The following is a 21,933-nucleotide window of genomic DNA, read 5'->3' on the forward strand; positions in this document are numbered from 1 at the left end:
TATCTATCCCCAGTCCCAACACTAGGAAATCTCTGTGTGTGGATAACTAGATAGCAATTATCCCGTGGTACATGTTTTTTTTATTATGGCAATAGTAAATATGGTACATGTTTAATGAGGTTTTTGACTTTGACACTCGAACCGGAAATGGTATCTAGTGTTCCGGCGTAATGGCGCCGTTAATATAATTGTTGAAAATTAACCGCTGTCGCGTGCGCATTAACATTTTTTACCATTATTAAAAGGAGCCAGTGCTTCGAGTAGGAGACACCATAGTTGATGAGAAATCTTAGTCTGATGGATTCTTGGATTCCTTTTTTATAATACTGACACGCGACAGCCGAACCGCATAGTATCTTATCTAGGGAAGGGAGCATCTTGGATATAGCATCCTAGACCTAGACCCAAACAGTTTTAGTGTCACAACTAATTAAGCACAAATCTTTTAAGACATTTAGTATTCGAGAATGCTTGTATTATGTAACGTGTATTTCTCTTGCTTTTAAGTACTATTTATACGCATTGGTTTTTTTTGTGTCTTTCTTTAACTGAAAGAAATTAGTATTGTCTTTTGTTAACATAGCTTTTACACATTAAGAAAACACTTTTTAAGTCACCGTGACAACGCACGCTGTAAAGCACGCGAAACGTCGGAAAAAAATTATGTAAGTAATTATAAGTTTATAATAATAATACATATAATCAAGTGTTCAAGTGTTTTCTTAATGAAAGAATTTAGTAAAAAAATTCAAATACAAACATACATAATGAGCAAATCTTACCCGATGCCAGCTTTGTATTCCCGATTAGCACTTTGTAACACCTTGAATTTTTATGTGCAGAGCTTCACCGGTGGCGATACAGACAGCCTAGCAGGGGGAGTGGCACATGTGTTTGATCGTCTACCACCTGCCACATGCAAACACGTGGCCGACCCAGACAGATACAACTGGCATCCTCTTTCCTTGCACCCGTTGGAAATGGCCAGACAACTCACGCTGCTCGAGTTTCAGTTGTATAAACAGGTAAGAAATGTTTATAGGACACACAATGCGGGTAGTACTCAGTTTAGTAGACTTCTTCGAGGCCTCTTACAATCGAATCGGCTAGAAGTTTATTGTTTTAAAATAAGGATTTTAAATGTTTTTGCATGCCACCATTCTTGTTCTAAGATCTATAAATAGATGACCTATTTTCCTGTACGTGCGTTCGAATTAGGGCTGTGCACCAATAGATGGATTTTATGTAAGGAAACCGGCATCTTAAACCCACAAATCGATGACTGTGAGACACACACGCTTAAGACTTATCAAAAAATTAAAATGATCGAAAAACCGATGCTATCTGAGACCAAGGTCTATTTGGAGTTGTAGCGCTACAACATTCTTCAATATATTATTAACACTATTTTTTTATTTATCTTTTACAGGTTAAGCCATCAGAGTTAGTTGGTGCTGTGTGGACGAAGAAAGATAAAGAAAAAACAAGCCCCAATCTTTTGAAGATTATTAAACACACAACAAACGTAAGTTTTATTTATACATTTTAACACAATTAAATAATATATTCACAATAAACTAAAAATGATGCAACGTACGGCGTTATCGCTACAAATATCTTCCAGGCAACCAGAACCTTCCACTATAAGCAAAGAATTCAGGCGTAGTCAGGATTTTGTGTGTTGATTCCAAGTTCGTAGTTGGCAGCGCTACGTCTTTCTCCGTCTCTCTTTGACGCGACTGTCCCACCGCCAAGCGGCAATTTGGGTCGCAGAAAGTTTGTCCCCTAAGAAGTGTGCTTCTATACGTCTGAATTCGTTGCTATAAGCAATTCTATTATCGCGTATTGTAATAGTGTCTTTCTTCTATTAAGGTGTATTTTAGAATGCAGAAATATTTAATGTTATGCTATATATAAAGCCTGTACTTAGTGGAATCATTTTTACTCTGAACCACAAGTTTCGTTTGTATTTTGGAATTCAAATTCAATATCATTTATTTAGGTAACGCAATGTACACTTATGAACGTCAATGAAGAATTACATATTAAATGCTTCTAATTTAACATTTACAGCCAGTTGTCAAATCAAGGGCGTAAAATGGCATAGAAAATTAGTTTTTTAAATAAAAAAAATTCTCACAGTTCACTCGATGGATGGAAAAATGGGTTGTAGAAAGCGAAAATGGGGATGAACGAGCTGGGGTGATAGCTAGGTTTCTAGAACTGGCCGTTTGTCTTCGCGACCTGAATAACTTCAATGGGGTTTTGGCTGTGGTCGCTGCCTGTGGAAGTGCCAGCGTTCACAGATTGAGGAATACCTTTCAGGTAACTGAAAGTTTCATATATGCTTTATTTGTTTTTAATTTATTTTTTGTTTAACCATTTTAAATAAATCGATATTCCTTTCGGTCATTCGGAAAGGCTTTTTATAACATTTTTAATTTATAAATAATTAATCCTCGTAACATGTCTCGTTGCGCCGTCAAATCCTGACTAAGTTGGTAATTAAAGCCGTAAATCCGGATAATCGAGGCGAATAATTGGCTCTGCAAATCTTTTCCACGGGACATATATCTTTCCAGCTGGTCCCTCTCCGTCTCCTTCGGGCTCTAGAACAATTTCGCGCTTTGAACTCGGACCACTTCAAACGCTACCAAGAAAGGCTTCGCAGTATTAATCCTCCATGTGTGCCCTTCTGCGGGATCTACCTCACGAACATTCTGCACATTGAAGAGGGGAATCTTGGTTCGTATACATTTGTTTATTACATAATATAAAAATTGTTTGTATCAAGTTATCTCTGAAACTGCTGAACCGTGATTGAATAATGCAATAGAAAATTATAATTTTAATTTGTATTTACAATTTTCTTAACCTTTTGTAGGTTAATAATGAAAATGATTAAAATAAATAAAAAAAATTGTTCCCTGTGGCAGTGTTAATATTAATTATTTTTTAGACTAAAATACGTAAAGATAAAACCAATAAAAGTCGTACAAAAATTATTGTTCGAGAAACATACAGTATGCGCCAATTTTTAAATATAATTTCTTTTTTAGATTACCTACCAAACTCTCAATTAATAAACTTTTCGAAGAGGAGAAAAGTAGCGGAAATCACCGGAGAAATTCAACAGTACCAGAACCAGCCATACTGTCTCACCATCGAACCTAGGACAAGGGTAAGAACTTGCATTTATTATCTAAAGTACGTATACGTACTACTGCTCAGAGTACGACACTCAACAACATCCTATGGAACAGTTCTTACCTACTATGGTCATTTCGCACGTTGCCAACCAGATAATCTAGACATGCTGGTTATCGTCGTTAAGGTGGAAGGGATAAGGCAGTTCGCAAACCGCCGGTGTGACCAAGTCACTCTGTTCTTCTGATTCTTACATAACAGCCTCGCTCAAAGGGCAGGGCAGCAGGCACCTTACAATGACACGACCTTCAGCAATGAAGAATACGACTGAGAAGACCGCTTGCTTTAAATATCACTCAACCTCTAAACAGTGTTTATAAGATTTTTTACGTTTTCTCGATTTCTCTCGTCCTCTCAATCACACACGTTGAAAATAAACATCCGCCATCTTGTCTTACAAGGGTCTGACGTGGTATTTTTTTAAAACGTCTTATCACTGAAGTTGGTTTATTAATTAAAAATAAATCGTAATTACCCAAGGCGTTTATAGCTATAGCGGATTTTGAATTGTGGTTATATGGGGCATAATGAATACAACTTTCTCCATATCAGTAGTATATAATAATAAAACTTTACTCGTGTGAGAAATATCGTAATGCAAAAAATTAATTCTAGAGAATATCCACACGTATCAAGTCAAATTATTTTTTAAAGAAAAAGTCTTAGTGTTATATCTAATATATATGTAGTTATAAAATAGATTTTTAATGTACTGTAAATAGTAAAAACGTGATAATTGAAAATTATAGCAAATGAATCAGGAATATTTTCTAGTCTTAAATTTTCTGTGATCTCGTTGCAATAAATCTCAGATAAGACAGCCAGGCAACACAATTATTTGTAAAAATCCAGTGGAATACGAAATACCAACTTCGTGCCAATAGATGACGTTAATATGACTTTTCATGAGTTCTATTATAACAGTTCTTTATCTACGTGTGATGTGGCAGCGTCTCGTTACAAATTGTAGAAACGGATTCAAATCGTCTACTTTTATACTCAAAACATATATACAAAAAAATATACTAAAACCAAAAGTGTTTGATATCTTAGATTATACCTTTATTATATATATAATATATATTTGGGAAAATTATAAGAGGGCGCACTAAAAAAAGCTGGATAGCAGATATAGAAGCGTTAGCAGGTAGCAAATGTAGAAAGAAAGCCATGGATTTGGATATTTGGAAAAGGCTAGAGGTGGCCTTTACCATTGAGGGTCAATTAAATACTTAATCAAAATACTTAAGGAAGTTAGGATATCGAGTAACAAGAAAAAGTAAAAATGTATATAACAATTCTAAACTATATATTCAACATTTGTAAAAATTTGAAATGAACTGGTTTTATTATTGAAAGAAAACAATTTTTAGTATTAGTATTATACTTATAATTATTAACATAATTATAATTTTTTCCGACGTTTCATGCGTGGTCACTGTGACTGAAGACAAAAGGTGTTTAATGTCAAAAGTATCACAGCTGTAGAGAAAGTTGTGTTATCTGTATTTATTTCCCCGGAGTTGATATGGACTAAAATATGACGGTTATAAAGTGTTTTCTTAATGTTTAAAAGCTATGTTAACAAAAGACAATACTGTGGGTTTTATTATTATTATTATTATTATACTCATTAGAACCTCATCTATCATTTCAGACGTTTCTCGAATCGTTGGACCCGTTTCCTGGTATGGACGACAACGAAGTGACCAACTACCTCTACAATAAAAGTTTGGAAATTGAACCCAGACCGCCCACGAAACCCACACCCAAATTTGTAAGTATACGAGAACATACCAAAATTACTTGAAATTGATTTTGTTATTTTGTACGTTCTTTCAGCTTTACTTTTGCGGCCTTTATAATTTATTTTTACATTTACGTAATGTTATAATTTATTTACTATTATTATAATTAATGCCACTGGCATTACAATATTTTTACCTCTAGGCCTCAGATTCCTGTATGTGTTTCATGATCAATTGTTACTCTTATAGATAAATAGGTGATCAGCCTTCTGTGTCTGACACACGCCGTCGGCGTCTAAGGCAAATTATTTACCTAACGATGTTATCCGTCACCGTTCAAGCTAATTTTAAATGCGAACAAAGATACAAAGACCATGCCCAGCCGGGAACCGAACCTACGACCTCAGGGATGAGAGTTGCGCGCTGAAGCCACTAGGCCAACACTGTTCTGTGTCTATTATTTATTAGCATGCAATATTGAATATTCACTCGAAATGAAACTTCTTTAACGGCGTTGGAAAAAATTTACCGTCACATTTTTCGGTTACGCGCCATCTTTTTCTTGTCCCTACCGCGGTTGATTGGAAGAGATTCAAAGCCATTAATAACAAAAATATATAACAATGATATTAATAATTCTATTACAATGAATGAAATTCTGTAATAAGGTAAAATGAAATAATTGTATTTTTTGTAATCATATCTATGATAATAAAAGCCTTTTGTTAAACTTTATTTAACCAATTTCTGTAAAATTGCATATAATAGATCATTTTTCGAAATTAAGGTCATAAAGAAGTTTCACTTCTTACGTGTGTACACTAGTACACGCACACTTTTTCTTTCTGATTTACTGTACACTTTTTTAATTAATATTAAATGAATTTACAGCCTAGAAAATACCCAGAGCTTTCGGTGAAGCCGGTGAAGATTCGTCGTTCAACGGAACATCACCAGTCTTCTTCCAATATATCCGGGAATGAGGATACACTGAGTGAGTCACGCCATAGTGCTGAACTTATTCTAGAAATTACTTATATTTTTCAATATAAATACGAAGTTAATAAACCAAAACACAAAAGTGTTTGCCAAAAGCGTTTCATATCAGTCGTTGTTTTATATTAAATTCGGTTTCAGGTGTTGCCCAACTTTCACCAACAAGTATTTGTACATGGGATGGTGCATCTCTCGCTTCTTTACCCATAAATCAGGATGATAGAGGTAAATATTGCATATTATTATTATATCATTCATTTATTTATGGATATTTGTATATGCATGTAGGTTAAATCATTTATATTGGATTCTGTATAAAACATCTCGGGTATGCCTAATACTACTAAATGATTCCTTAGTTTAGTAATTTGGTAGAAATTTATTAATTTCCCAAAAGTAAATATGGGAGCGTTCAAGTAGTACGTCACGCAATTTTTGGAGATTCTTGACTCTTTATACCTAAAACTTACCATTATATGGTGTAAAGTACTGGAAAGTAGAAAATAATATTAACAATAACGCGTAATTAATCCCCGACCCGTATCGTAACGTTTATCGTTTACCCCCCCTCAAATTCGTTATAGTTTAGAAATAATTGAGAAAAGGAATTATATATCTAATATGAAGTACCGCCAAGTTTTTAAAAATCTATAATCATGGAGAACTAAGCTATTATCATTTATTTATTTGTTCAGATAAAATAATCCATCAGTATGTAGTATACCTTTTATTATCTACAAAATAGAATATTAAAGTTAAATATTGTTTCAGGTGAAAGATCTCTGACTAGTCCCCGATTAGAGCGGTCAAGTTCCAGCTCATTGGCCCAACTTGGCCAACTGAGTTTGTTTGACAAACTTGCATTTTTTGACAAGAGCAAGTCAGTCGCTACACTTAATAACACCAGGTGCGTCGATCCTCTCCCAATATGGATTAACAGATATTTGCAGTGATTTTCGGCTGATAAAAGACATAATTATTTTTAATTACACAGTGTGTTTAATATATTTTTTTGTTTTTTTAGGAACAGTATGTCAGCGCGAGATGAACCACCCTCGCCCAGAGATAATCATTCGCCGCGGCATGACCGGTATGTAAGAAAAAATTTGCTTGAGGCACTTAAAATTCATGAAAAATAATTTAAACGCAAATGTGACACTTATATAAAGTGAGGGTAGTTTAGAATTTAGCAAGCCAAAAATCTGGACTGCCAACCCTGAGATCTTGCGTTCGAATTAGGACTCATCAACTCACTTCTATGACCACAATCGTACGACAAATAAACTGGCATGTCTTAAACGCAAAATATACGGCGCGTGTCAGGAAAATATGTCTGACTGTAAGAAGTAATTATCAAAAAAGAAAACAAATCGTAGATTAATAGTAAAGATTATTATAGATATTATTAGAATTTGAGTCACAGCCGTGTCAAACCTTTTCCCTTGTGTTACATCATTGTAATTCGTCAACCATCTTGATACTTAATAAAATTTAAAGCATTTCATTTCTATGGTTAAATTAAATGACGCTGCGAATAAGAATTACATTGAAGTCGACTTTTTTAAACTAAGTCGTCGTGCAATAAATGTCACGCAATGCACCTGTTATGGATACTACCTGCATACACGCTATGACTCTTGTTTGGTAGTTTCGAGTAAGGGTTGTTATTGTTCTATAAATATAATATATATTATGTTACTTACGGTTCAATACGCACAGTGCATTTATTCTAACGTGGTTTTGAAGCAATTAAATGATGACATTTATCTTACAATTAAAAACTTTTATATACAGATAACGAAAAGTTATTCCTATTAATACTTAACATAATTTAGCATATCAATCGTATCTATCGCATTATCGATATGCACCTCTACATATCCTACGCACATCACTATTACACCTGTAAGTGCGAGCGAGACAGACTGAATATAATTTATGACCCGAAGCCTCAGTTCATAATGCGATATAGTTTACGTAACTATCACGCCAGTACTCTTTTTTCGTACAGACTCTTGCCTGTTTTAGTTAAGGAAATTTATTTACAGATGTAACAGCACAAGTTGTGTGTCCAACATGACATCGAGTATGGGGACTATTCGGTCTAGGGGAGCAGCGTTGTCCCCTCGCGGAGCCATTGTAGACGCGGAACTATTTTACTCCCGAAGTATGGACCACTTGGCTTGCAAGCGGAACGAACAGGTGATGATAATATTCTCTGAAAAATAAATATATTTTAGTTGCGTATGAATTGTCTAATCACGGAGTCACCATTCGAAAGAAAGGAATAATAACTATAGATTCACTATTTTTTTACTTTTTGTTCACTTACAGGAACGAGTCCCACCCTTACTACCTCGTCACAGCGCCTTAAGTTCCACCACTTCGCTGGCAGACCACGAACCGCCGCCCCCACCACCTCACCACCACCTGCATTCTATAGGTAAGTAATATTGTACACGGGATAGCTAAAACAGTAAACTTTAGAGTATACTAAGTGTAAGTAAGAGAGACTATCAACGTGAAATGTAGTTTATTTCATCTTAAATTATAAGTATGAAAGATGAAGATGGTTTTATTGCAATATTTAATTTTTTTTTATGAATTCATTTATATAAAAACGCTTTGGTTTGTATAAATGTAACCATAGCAGTCTTGTTTACGAGCGCGACAAATCCATATCCGCTCGGATCTGTACGTCATGCTCTATTTATAATATTCCGAATATGACCAGATTAGACATGGTTCTAATCTGGTCATGTTCGGCGCCAGTCAATTGCCAGGGTTCCAGGACAAGTATGAGTTGCATAAAGCACGCGAAAACCTGGTGTTGACTATACAATCGATAAAACATAACTAATAAGATTTATACAATAATTACTTTAAAAAAAGGTTTCTCCTTAGTTGACAGCCTTGTCGAGTTATGTAAATAAATTAATACTATCACGATTAATGAACTTTTGTTAAAATTAACATCCGTTATTAAGAAGGTTGCATACGCTTTTAGATCTATGAAAACATATATTTTGTACGTTTGCATTTTATAGTTTATAAAATTATAGCTTTAGTTAAAATTTTGATTGTTTTATTTTCAGCAGGTACATCTGATACGCCGGATATTGATAAACCACTTCCCAGTCCGAAACATCCTGAGTTATTTAGGTAAGAAGTTGTTTTCTATTCTGAATGCAATATCATTAAATTGTTAAAAATTTGTACCTTTCAAAGCACCTACTTGTGACTATTACCCGATGAATGATGTTTTTAAAATATATTAAAATTTATTGCAGAAGTCCGGCAATGTCTCCCAAACGTTCTCCTGCACCTCCACCTCCAGGCCTGCTTAACGCGAGCCCGCTCCATCTAGATAGGTAAGTGATATAATAACTAATACTTAATATATAATAAAAAATACTAATACTTAAAAAGCCGGCAACGCCGCTGAACGCTCTGTTATATATATATATATATATATATAGTTGTGGTCATATGATTAAGGACACTTATGAATAAAAAAAGTATAACTTCAACGTACAAATGTTCGTAAATAATATACACATTCAATAATTAGTAATCTAATAAAGCCATTCAAATAAAAGCCTCATTATATGCATAAAATATAAAACATATTTTACTTTTAATTACGAAATGAGTCTTACGCATATATGAGTCTATTTTCTGTTACTGGCCGCTTGGACGCCTTATTAAAAACATTAAAAAAAAGTATGCATAGCTCGTTCTTTTTTTGAAATTGGAGAATATTTCTTTCTTGGCCTTTCCATTAGAAACTATTATTTCTATTACCTAAATAAAAATACTAACTATACTAATACTTAAAAAAATATTGTTTTTAATACTTTTTGTTGTTGTTTCTAATTAGTTGACAATTATTGTTCATTAAACCCTAGTAATATTGGAACTGCACTTGTGTAATGGGATTTATATTGTTTTTCTAATAAATGATAAATCGTTGAATATACTGTGAAAATAAAAATGATTGCGGTGAAGTGTACCTTACATAACGTCAAGTATATCGTAGGTAGTGTCTAATTATACAACCACTGTATATAAAAGACTGATGAACTCAAACTATCTTTACAGGCCTCCTACGTTCAGTTTCCCATCGGCCACATCACCATCATCACTACAGCAGTCATGTAAGTATATCCCTACATTGAAATAAAATATTCTGTGCTTTATTATGAAATTAAAAGACTGATGCAGTTTAATGATAAAGTGTAAAAATGTGTCTGGACAAAGCTATGTTTATCTTAGTCTCCAGTCATTTTAATAGTTGATATTTTTATTTTATAGTAACATTATAAAATGTATGTTTATACATTTAAATTTTAAGTGTCTGTTTCACAATGTATGGATAAAGTACCAAATACCTAAGCAACAGATAAATTATTTGGAAGATAAAAGTTCCGAATAAGAAACTTCGTTTCATCGGACTCATAACTAATGATGGACTTTATGTGACGCATAGCGCTATCTGACAGTCGTGAAACGCAACAATAGTGTTTATCCTACCAATAAATAATAAATAGCTTATTTGAAACTTATGTAGAACTTATCCGTACATTGTGAAACAGACCCTTAATGTTTCAAATTATAATATTAAAAAGATAATTACAATTTAAGGTGAATCCAGTTCGTGTGGGACTCCACCACCTCTCCCTCCACGGAGAAGACGAGACTCAGCCGCCACGCCCACTTTGCATCACGTGAGTTATTGTTTATCGTGTAAAGCTTCTTAATAATTTATGTTTCTAGGTGTGAAATTATAGATTAAAAATATTTTAATTTGTTAGTCTGTTCATCAAAATAGATAATTTCACTACTCAAAGCCGAAATAAAATCAATGAAAACCAGGATATTCTTTATCTATGTCATTAATTCCCATGAATTACCAATTGTTATTCAATGAAACTTTTTAATGAAAAGAAATACTCATTCGAGTGAAGTGGTAAATGATTGATCTATTTTTCTCAGCCTTTAATCTTAATAACTGGTTTTTATTACTTTTGTTTAGGGATCCTGGCAGGACAGTTCCCCTTCAGCGGCAGGCAATAGCCCGCCCCCCTTGCCCCCTCGACCTCCACCCGCCCCAGAACTGCTTAGGCCTCAGAGCTCCGCCCTACTGCAAAGGAGACATCACAGCGCTGGGTATGTATTAGAATCAAACTCGGTACAATTTATGGAAACGTTCAAATTGCAGATTTTTTGAAACTCCAAAAATAACATTTTTCTTTTCAACTCTAGTAAATAGTTACGTCACCATTTTTGTACCTTTAAGTTGCAAGTATGTGTCGTAAAATGCCTTTGTTTTCATCGCTTTAAGATTAGGTCCTTACATATGAATTGGCGTTTTGTGTGAGAGGAACAAAAAGTTATTTTTTTTAATAGAATATAATTAATTAATAACAGTATGTACATATGTATAGCTAGTTCATTAATCTCTGTACTAATAAAACCATTCGGACGGGAATCAATAAAATTATTGAAGGCGGTTTCGACCGCCCCATCAGTAAATTTTTTACCTTGCAAGAAGTTATCAAATTTTGAAAAAATGATATTTTGGAGCAAGGTCCGCGAAGTAGGGTGGATTTCTTAGACATTCCAATTGAAGCTCCTCTAATTTGGTAGCAGAAACAACAGATGTCGTGAAGCAGCCGTGGCCTAGAGCCTGGTTGTTTAGCAGCTAGCTTGTAACGTTGGTCTCATCATGGTTTGCAGAAGCTGACAATAGACATCTATCTGCCTTCGACATCGATCTGACGAGATTTAAGATAGTTATAGTGAACGATTCCGGCATTAGTCCACCAAACCCTCACAAGTAACTTTTTCGGAGTAAATTTTCGCTTAAGGCACGATTTGACTGGTTCGGCTGGGATGAGCCATTGCGCTCATCGCAATCGTTTCCGATTATCGTACAGAATGCACTTTTTATTACAAGTAATGATTCGATTTAAAATCCCTTCATTATTGTGCCGGTTGAGTAACGTAACGCAGCAGTTAGGTACCCACCTTTCAAGCTTTGCTTCAAGTGGATTAATACAGTTTTATCACTAACACTTCACCCTGTAATAAATAGTAAATTCTTCGTAATCTTCTCCGGCCGTCTATATACATCATTAATCCTTCGAGCCGTTTTTGCGTTCTTCCTTCTTTAATTAGAGTGACGAAATAAAAAATTAAAACGGGAAAATGAGATGAGTCACGGTTTTTGTGAAACAAATGCACGAGAAAAAAAAAGAATTTGGAATTCCTAACTAAAGAGATATTTGAGATCAAAGTGCTGGCCACTTTCACAACTAAACGCCAATTTCACTTGTAAGAACTTAATATTATTAAAAATTAAAACCCCTCCCCCATCGCATAGGCTATCGGCTTTAAAATGGATAAATAAACTACTCAACTCCACTATATATTTTTTCCATTCGCCATACTTCAAGAAACGATGACATAAAATGGAAAAGAACAATGTACTTTTTTGAAGTTTAGCGACCGTATAGGCCCTTAAACATATTTTCGTTAAATACTCGAGTTAATAGAACTAAGCAAAACAAACAACATTCATATGTGTTTGGGTTTATTTTCGGTTGAATTTAATTACTAAAGTAATTAAATTCAACCAATTATTCAAGTAATTATTACCACCTCCAGCCTTAGGTTCAGAGTCGAGGCGGCCATTATGACACCGGTATGACAAATTATATCAGATTATTACTTTTCAATCTTCTCACTAGGCCCGTGGTGTGGTGTCGAATAGTTAGTCTCGATATTAACGCGACTTAGAAAAAATCTGCTATATTAATAATATAAATATTTTCAGGCTTGCCCCCAGACTGCCACCGAAACCTCCACCGGCGGCCGTGGCGCCTCGCACCTAGCCCTTATGCACAAATATCAAGACTGGACGTACAAGGATCGGAGATATGGCAATACAGTATAGAAAAATAATAAAAGGTGTGTAGGCAATGCTGATTTTTATGTGATAGCGGTTTTAGTAGTGTTCAAAAATTCTAGGTACTTTTAGTTGTTACTATATATATAGTATAAGGCGAAAAGCATCTCTGTATGTGTTGTACGTAAAACAAGAGTTTCTTCTGCTCGTATTCTAAAATGTTAATCAATCAAATCTTTATTGAAGAGCTGTCAAACTGCTTTTTCTATTTGAAGTTTGACGTTTGACAGCGCTCCAGATTGCGACTTGGCTTGACTAGAATATGGACCTTACTTGCTTTGATAGTTGTGCGACTCGTAAATAGAGTCAATTGTCATACGCCAGTCATTTTTAAAGTAGAGTCAAGTTTTAAGCAATATAGTTTGTGTGTGTAATTGCAGTAGTCTCTCTGTAAAGGCAAAAATTTGTACAGATTAAAAAAAATACGAAAGGTCCCTTAATATAAATTTTACTTTAATTAATTTTTAACCGACAAAAAAATGCCTGAAGGAGGTTTACAATTCGACGTGTATTTGTTTATTAATTATTCTTAAGTAAATAATAAAAATTCTTCATCAAGTTTGACAAGAATAGATTCAATATGACATTTATGGATGGATAATGGAATTAGCCTAAATAAGTTGACTTGCCAGAATTTGACATAATAATGACATCACAATCATTTTGTAAATAATTATTTATATCCGGTAAATGACTCGTTCCTATGAATATCGACGCCAAGCATTGACCCCGACGAAACTTGACAAACGTAACGTTTTAAATATAGGTAATAGTAGATTTAGAATGTACAAATCCGCATCGTCTTAAGCAGAAAATGGTGTCCGCTACATACATAAAAATGCAGACTCAATAATAAAAATCTAAACAGACTAAAAATGTTCTAGAGTATATTACCTTTAGTGCATTGTTTTGTAAGAAACAGTGACTTTTATGTACGTAGAGGGCACACTATACAAGTATTAGTTTAACAATATGTACAAAATATGAAAGCGCTTCCATTTGTTTATTTAAGTTTTTTATCAATAGGACATAACACAAATTCGCTCGTGGTTGAAAAGCGGTGATTACAATTAAATCGATATACAACCAGTATAAAGTTTTGACTAACTAACAATTACTCCAGTTTTTGTAATTAGTACATTTGAGAAATTAAATTAATAAATAATTCTTTAAAACATGATTTTTTATATTTAGACAGCTAAGATGCATTTTAAATTGTTCATGAGCGAATGAATTCCTCAAATAGTCTTGAATACCGTAAGCAATTGACTGCAGGGTAAAAATTGTTCTTTTAAATGCCTACACTCTCCATACGAAATATTCCTGATGAATCTTTAATCTATGGATTTAGGAGACCGTTCCGTTTCCTCAACATCTGCGTTTAAATTTGTATGTCGATACTGTACGCTTCGTATTTGCACGTACGGAATCGCGGCTTAATATTTTTTGTAGAAAATGAGATTGGAAAGAAACTCAACAAATCTTGTAACTTAAAATGTGTTACATTTCTGGGGAACCTTATTTTTATAACGCAAACATTTCGATCAGCCCCAATCAAATTCCATTCGAGGTTTTTACACCATGACTGGTCAGCACCGGTACTGTCACTCCTAATATTGATATACCAATAATTTTGAAAATTTCCTTCGAAAGTATCTCTGACCGGCTAAATAAAGACATCAGTTATATTCCTGATAATGCCACTTGAGTTGTTCCTACACAGCCTTCTACAATTCACGAAATAAATGTATTAATAATATAGAATAATGCGTTAACCCATCGGTAAATATTGCAATGTAGCCGTCCCTTTCTCTTTTGTTACGTAAGAGAGAGAAAACAATATTCTCGATTGCATCTCAAAAAATAGCATCAATATATGCATGATATTTTGTGGTGAACTACGTTTGTTCTATAATCAAGACAATGTTTGGGCTACTCTTATAAAATTTCTAAGCGGTAGGCCTTCAAGGGATTAAAATTGAATTTAGATGCATAATACATAATTTATTATTAAATGTAAGAATATTAGTGGAAAGTGCTTATTGTTAGATTGCCATTGCTCCAACTTGACTGGCCAGCCTTTTATATTTCTTTATTAATTACAAATTACAAATACAACAGATGAAACGAAGAAAATTAATTAGATTTTCTTTGAATGGTAAATTGTGGCGTCGGCAATAGTCTTTTGTCTGCAGACATTTTTTATATGGAAAAATGTATGTTTAATAATGAAATTAAGGCTGGCCATACTATATTGTGATAACCGGTGTTTCGTGTTCGTAAATGTGTTTTATTTATTTGTTATTGGGTATAGTTTAAACTAAATTTTGATTAAAAAAATTATATTGATTTTTAGTCTCATTGGTTGAACAATAAAGACAATTTTTGCATTTATAATGTAAGTTTCGTAACAATTTTTGTTATAATTCACAATTGATCCTTATAACAAATAAATAATTCACAAATACACTTAAACCCTTAACACTTAACATCCCCTCAACCCGATTTGGGACAGTGTTTAAGGTATCAATTGTCGATGTAAGTTCTCCAATGTATAATATTATGTTAGTTCGTGCTGTACAAATATGTACATAAAGCTTTTTTTAGAGAAATGCCATCGTAGTTTTAAATTTAGCCCACGAGATGGCAGTAGGAACTTTTTGTAAGCTTAATTCGACCGTAGTCCGATAGAAGAAGAAACCAATAGGGAACATTTACTTCCTCTAATTAAGCATATACTTAAGCATAACAAATATTTGATGTTCTTCGTATGTTGTATGGATCTTTATGAATAGCTAGCTCTCAATTAATTTGTTTCATGTCAGTTGAATGCGATAAAATATTTTCTGATGAGAGCTACTGTATTTTGTACAAAATTAATTTGCTCTATTGGGTTTCTTGTCTATTAATAAATTAAGCGGTCGACTCTCGCTTGGCTATATGACAGAACAGACCATAGACTATAACACAGGTTTTATTTTTATATTGAGCATGGACAAATGTTAATTTTTTTTTAGTTGCGTAAGTAGTTTTTATATTGGAGTTTTATAAGTGGCCCAGTTGCAGTCTATGGTCGATTTTGATGTGACCATTTGTAAAAATGAGTATAGTTGTAAATATAAATTACGCGAATGGAGTAGAAAATATTCATATTATATACACAGTTATAAATTTTGTTGTTTTATTTTTATCCCTTATTATTTTCGCATATGTAAACAAATTTCAAGGAATGGCATATAAAAACAAACATATTTATCATCCTTTATTGGTTCTACTGGCTTACAACAAGTAAACAAGACACATTATTTAAAAAAAACATTCCTCATGGAAATTATAACATTTAGATAATTCACTAATTTGTACAGTTATTCCTTGAGCAATCAATAGCCTTTACTTAAAATAGTACATCAAGAAAATAACGTAAAAACATTTTAAATTACTTAAGCCTAAGTTTTTTCTTAAAAAACGGATTAATGGGTGACGGCGTTGAAGGTTTCAGGTTGGTTTTTGCCGGTTTTTTGCTACTGTCAAACGGAATATTAGGACTTTGTCTAATACTTTCGTAATAATCAACAGTCTCTTGCTTACAATTGTTTTTTAAAACAAATTTAACCTTTTTAGGTGATTCTACATTAACATTTTTCGCTGCTTTTGCAAAACTTTTAGTTTTAACAGGTGTTTTCTCTTCTTTTTTATTTTGTTTCTTATCTTTTTTCTCGGCTTTGGCCACTGGCTCCTTTTTATCTGATTTTACATCATTTTTCGATTCTGCTTTGGTTTTCTCGTTAGTTTTATTCTTGGGAATGATAACATTCTTGTTTTCTTTTTTATTTACAAGTACATTGTCTTTCTTGTTTACTTTAACTTTACTTTTAGACTTATCTACCTGTTCGTTTTCCTTATTTTTTTTATTAACTTTTTTATTTGTTTCCTTTTTAATGTCCTCCTTAAGTTCTAGCTTAGGTTTTTTATCCGGCTTCACGACATCTTTATTTTTCCGTTTTCTACTTTTAACTTTGTCATCAGGTGTTGTAGATTTCTTTTCTTCCTTCTGAAAAAGAAATGCCTCTCTAAATTCTAATATAAACAGTTATAAAATTATCTACGATAGAAATAATTAAATTAACAAGTCAGTACGGTATCTCTTATTTTTAATTATTGACGGTAAAGGTATATATATATACGCATATATAAATATCTTACATTCTCATCTGTCTGTATGTCAGGAATATCCTCCATTATACTGAGTCCAGCGCGAGATTTCGCGAGCAATCGTTTTCTGTGCTTTCGGCTGAGACCTGTAAAATTATTTTAGCTTAACAAAATATTGTTGTTTTTTAATACTTTTATCTTTAATAAGTGTTTTGTATACAGGATAATTATGCCGAGCAGCAACTCCACTTTAAGAAGTAGAGTCTATCATTTATGGCAGCTATATTAATAGAGTGGTTCCTTTTACCTCTGAGTGCCAATTCGTCGGATCCCACAACAAGGCTCTTTTCTAGCAATTTCAAATTTACAGCCGACTTCACTGTATTGCCCTTTGGTAACGGGAGTTCCATTTCTTCAGTTCTTATTTTTAATGGGTAGTCGTCTTGGGAGAGTTTTTCGAACCTGCAAGTAATTAGAGATATATTTATTAACATAATCTTATTTTTTATAAGCAATTTGCAAAAAAAATATTTTGTATGTATATATTTACTACAAGAGTGCCGCATCAGTGGTGTCAGACCGATTAAATAGAAAGCACATGGGGTATAATTAAGAGACAAAATAATTGTATGAGGAAAACAAATATTGCTGCAACAATACGGCATGGAAATTTACATGACGAGTGCGTTGCCGGCCATTTAAGAAAGAGCGTACTCATATTTTCTTAAAGGATTGATTAAAAAAATATTATACCTTTGCAAGCAAGTATTAGCTCGCTTATAAGCCTTTGAGGCGGACTTTTTCATATACTGTCTGATCCTTTGAGCGACCAACTGAGCTGGGACGGGAAGTGGCTCCAACGTGACGTTCACTCGTCCAGCTCGAGGGTCTAAAGGACCATTGCTGGAAATAAATAATTCTTTACTGGCAAAAGTTGTTTAAAGTTAGTCTTGATACATTACTAAACAAATTTTGCATAAACATGGTTGTACAAGGAATTAAATTTGTTAATTATTGAGAGTGATGAGCCATTTTTTTCCTATAATTCCAAAAAATGTGGATGTCATTGTGATGATTATAAAATATTGCAAAGCACTAAAAAAGTGCACTTACGTTGTGCTATAATCTTTCGCATCTTCTTCAGCTTCTTCATCCGAAATGAGTTCAAAGGCATCTGGTCCACCATCTGGACAACCCATCTGAAATAATGCCACTAATAGTTTACTGTACAATCTTAGCAATAAAACAAAATTTATAAAGGCACACAACTTAAGATGACTATTGGCCATGGATTCCATCTATTCGATGATATGTGATAAGATGATCAGCCTTCTGTGCCTGGCTTCTCATGTTGTTTACTTAACCATACTTGTTAATAGATGATAAAATTGTCTTTAAGTAATGTGAATGAGCTTAAAAGAGCAAGCAAAACAACTAAGAAATAAGCATCCAGATTTGATTGTCAGGAAAAACATGGAATCCTTAGTCCATGTATTGCAAAAGGCCTTAAATAACGGCGACACATACAATATCAGAAACAAGTTATTGTAAAATATACATTATTATTTAATTTATAACCTTCTGTGTTGTTGAGGTTTTAGACATTCAATTTTTAAGTTATTTTATTTTAAAAATAGCATTCATATTAGAGTTAAAAGTAATACAAGAACATTGCTTAACAACAATAATACTTATACTAAGTTCTAACATTTTTCCAAGCCTGCGTAGCTCCAGCATATTTTAAGCCAAGGTCACTCTGTTTAAGCAGATCTGTGAGCAACTGGCGACTGGCTGTATATACTTCATGTTGTTCACCAATGCATATTTGTTTAATGAACGGATCTAACAGCTCTGTGAGACACTCTTCGGGAATTTTGCCTTTTGATATCTGAAAGTAAAAATATCTATTAAGCAGGAGTAGTTATTAATTCTTTATTCATGATATAAAAATCTGTTTTTAACATACAAAGCATAAAATTTGAAATAGTTTAGAAATATTATTTGTATGATGTTTGTGATTTTGTTTTATTACTTTATTAATGTATCTATTGAGCTAAGGTTCCACATAGCCATTAAATTAAATTATTTATAGTTTATTTTAACTTTAGATCTTATATTTTACAAACATTTTACCTTTGCCAATTCCTCTAAAAAGCATTCGATAATATGAAGTATCATTGATATACCATTTCTAGCATAGAATGGAGTCTTAACAGCTAGAACACCTGGAACACATTCATATAAAAAATATACCAAATAAATAAACTTTAACAATTTGCATTAAAAATATAATTGTCAGCTTTTTCCATGGCTGAAAGCACACTCTAAATAGAGTGTGGTGATTAATTTTGCCTCATCAATAAACTATTACTAAATAGTTACTAAAATTCTATATGTACTTAATAATGGTCATATTGTATAATAATTTAGTAATAATTAATAAGGTATTCTTCACTGTCAAACTAACCATCTTCAGATGATAACATATTAGCGTAAGCAATACAGGCATCTGAATCCCAATCCTTTCTTGATAGACATCGGAAACTTCCACGCAAGTATCGCCGTACCAACTACAAGACACATTATTGTTTTTAATATAAATGCATTCCAGAAAAGGAAATATGTCCATAAACTTATTCATCATTATTTGTGTAAGTTTAAATACTAAAATAGCATAAAATAGCAGGTTATAAGTATGAAATGATAGTTCTCACCAAAGTACTATAAATAGATAATATATAAAGAACTGTAATTAAAGGTGAAAATATACTATATATGTATATATTGTAAATACATAAATACAGAATAAAAAATATTAGTGACTAAAATGTTACTATTTTACTTGATACTCACCATCAAAAACTTGTCAATTCTATGCTGATCAATGCCATACCACTCTGTGCCTAGCACTTTGAAGCCAACTTTAGTCATCATCATTGCATATTTAAATTGGTCATTGGGAAATAAATCTAAGATATGAGATATACTTTCACATAGGTCTTCCTGTAAAATAGAAAATAAAATTCTGTTATTGTCAACACCAAGTCTTATTTCATTTTCTTAAATTCTACCATTTTCTTTTTTAACATAGCTACTAAGCATGAATTATTTTTCTTATACATATAATGAATTTGTATACATTTTAGTTACCTGTATAAGAGGTTTGTCAGACATCCAAACAGCATAAAATAATCCTTTCCATACTCTAATAAAGTCATCTTCTTTAAAAACTGAAAATTAAGATTAAGCTGTTATTATTGATATCTAGGATTTTAAACATATCAATTTGTCTGGAGTCTGGACTACCTTAACACGTTTTACAAGGCTGTATGCAGATGTTATAGAAATACAAAGTACACATATATGACAAATTATTATCACAGACAACTAGAATTAAGAATACTTTTGAGTAGAGAAAACTGTACTTCTAAATCTCTTCTAATAAATACACTAATGGACTTTATTATGTATGTATACAAACATTGAAGTGATATAATAAAAGCAGTACGGTTTTAAGGTTATAATTCAACGTGCGTTAACAAACATTTCTACAAATTTTGAAATCAAACAAGCGCTTACCATAATTTTTGGAAAAACAACTTGATAACCATTTCTTCAGTGATTTTAGTACACGATCACGAGTCGTTTTCTCATTTCCTGATAATAATTTAGCAAACTTAAATTCTTGAGCAACTATTAACACCTTTTCTTTTTTAGGTTTTATTAACGGTTTCTTTTTAATTGGCTTTTTAACCTTCTTTTTATCAACAGATTTCATTATTACTCTTAAATATTACGATGCAATATAGATTTGCTAGAATATATATTTAATGAAAAATCTAAATATTAAATTTTCTCGCTTCGTAGTCGCTTTGAAATACGGAACTAGAAATATAAGATTCTGACATTTGACATTTGCCGATATTGCCATAAATATCAGTATTAAATAATAATTATTTATTTACGGTAATCCACCCAGATAAATATGTTATAAGTTATGATTAAAATTGAACCTACACTTATATACACATTAGTCAAGAAACTATAGTCAAACCGCGTAGCGACTCGTTCCCCTATGCTAGAACCACATTTCACTATTTGGTGTTGTCTCGCTATATAAAAAGCTAAATTTTCACTGACAAAAGAAATATAAAAAAGTATGTTTTTTATAATAAAATAAGTATGCTTATTATAAAACGTATGTATCACTTATTCCTCGTCCTATATACCCCTATTCATCGGCAACGAAGACAGAGAAACAGCAGGCGTAAAAAACTCTCGGTACTCTTTTAAAATAGCAAATCACTTATTGATTTACTTGAACATTTCTGGGTTCCTGGTGTGCTGGGGGAGAGTGAGTGGTACCATCGTATGAATTTTCGGGAAAAACCATTGATAAAAATATGAATTCGCCAGGAAGTTCCCGTACCGGGATCCCGAAAACTAAGGCCGCGGCATGATAGATTCCTTATATTTTGGGGATAGTGGTGTGCAATTGATATGGAAGATGTTGCAATTGAGTTTATGATAACAATATAATACATTATGCAAAAGGAACATAATTTCTACGGTCTCTTTTTATTTAAATGTCAACAGCCTGCGAAATGGGTATATATTTTTTGTGTTGACGACACGGTCATACAAAGCTCAAAATTTCAAGTTTGGACTTGGTCTCTAATTTTCATACAACACATGTGCCACTCAACACTCTTAAAATTCAAGTGTTGCCACTACAGATTTTCCCACCTTCAAAGGAACTGTTTCGGACGAGTTAGTATAAATATTTACTCACGATGATAATAATTGATAAGTAATCTAACATATTTCCTTAGAACTATACAGTTGTGAAGTATTTCTTCA

At 32.9% G+C, this 21,933-nt stretch overlaps 2 protein-coding genes across 4 annotated transcripts in view; one reads left to right on the plus strand and one right to left on the minus strand.

Moving 5' to 3' along the window:
* The window catches only part of LOC123717587 (protein son of sevenless), a 31,416-nt gene extending 15,305 nt beyond the window's left edge, over window positions 1–16,111 (plus strand). For 2 of the 3 annotated variants that reach the window (XM_045673680.1, XM_045673681.1), the window contains exons 18-35: window positions 843–1,025; window positions 1,430–1,525; window positions 2,143–2,325; window positions 2,583–2,745; window positions 3,060–3,181; window positions 4,865–4,984; window positions 5,847–5,949; window positions 6,093–6,176; window positions 6,723–6,858; window positions 6,976–7,041; window positions 8,000–8,153; window positions 8,286–8,394; window positions 9,047–9,113; window positions 9,242–9,322; window positions 10,053–10,108; window positions 10,596–10,678; window positions 10,987–11,120; window positions 12,790–16,111. In XM_045673680.1, the coding sequence (XP_045529636.1) occupies window positions 843–1,025; window positions 1,430–1,525; window positions 2,143–2,325; window positions 2,583–2,745; window positions 3,060–3,181; window positions 4,865–4,984; window positions 5,847–5,949; window positions 6,093–6,176; window positions 6,723–6,858; window positions 6,976–7,041; window positions 8,000–8,153; window positions 8,286–8,394; window positions 9,047–9,113; window positions 9,242–9,322; window positions 10,053–10,108; window positions 10,596–10,678; window positions 10,987–11,120; window positions 12,790–12,847 (1,998 nt within the window). In that variant the 3' untranslated portion in view covers window positions 12,848–16,111. The remainder of the gene's footprint in view (window positions 1–842; window positions 1,026–1,429; window positions 1,526–2,142; window positions 2,326–2,582; window positions 2,746–3,059; window positions 3,182–4,864; window positions 4,985–5,846; window positions 5,950–6,092; window positions 6,177–6,722; window positions 6,859–6,975; window positions 7,042–7,999; window positions 8,154–8,285; window positions 8,395–9,046; window positions 9,114–9,241; window positions 9,323–10,052; window positions 10,109–10,595; window positions 10,679–10,986; window positions 11,121–12,789) is intronic. The other variant, XM_045673682.1, reaches the window with a different exon arrangement.
* A 59-nt stretch (window positions 16,112–16,170) lies between these two features.
* On the minus strand, window positions 16,171–20,950 carry LOC123717588 (ribosomal RNA processing protein 1 homolog). The gene is made up of 11 exons (XM_045673683.1): window positions 20,653–20,950; window positions 20,224–20,303; window positions 19,927–20,076; window positions 19,541–19,643; window positions 19,207–19,298; window positions 18,782–18,961; window positions 18,187–18,272; window positions 17,827–17,976; window positions 17,381–17,535; window positions 17,125–17,219; window positions 16,171–16,972 (listed from the first exon to the last, which is right to left on the minus strand). The coding sequence occupies exons 1-11, from the start codon at window positions 20,849–20,851 to the stop codon at window positions 16,358–16,360; spliced, it is 1,905 nt and encodes a 634-aa protein (XP_045529639.1). The 5' UTR covers window positions 20,852–20,950; the 3' UTR covers window positions 16,171–16,357.
* Window positions 20,951–21,933: the final 983 nt, after the last annotated feature.

Source organism: Pieris brassicae, chromosome 12, assembly GCF_905147105.1.
Source record: "Pieris brassicae chromosome 12, ilPieBrab1.1, whole genome shotgun sequence".
NCBI lineage: Eukaryota > Metazoa > Arthropoda > Insecta > Lepidoptera > Pieridae > Pieris > Pieris brassicae.

Bases quoted from the DNA above. Each gene is read 5' to 3' on its own strand.
- LOC123717588 (XM_045673683.1), bottom strand. From the start codon at position 20,851: ATGAAATCTGTTGATAAAAAGAAGGTTAAAAAGCCAATTAAAAAGAAA. The intron at 18,962-19,206 runs GTAAAATGTTTG...TTTTACTTTCAG, and splicing joins TTTTAGAGGAATTGGCAAAG to ATATCAAAAGGCAAAATTCC. The intron at 17,536-17,826 runs GTATAATATTTT...AATTACTTGCAG, and splicing joins GCTAATACTTGCTTGCAAAG to GTTCGAAAAACTCTCCCAAG.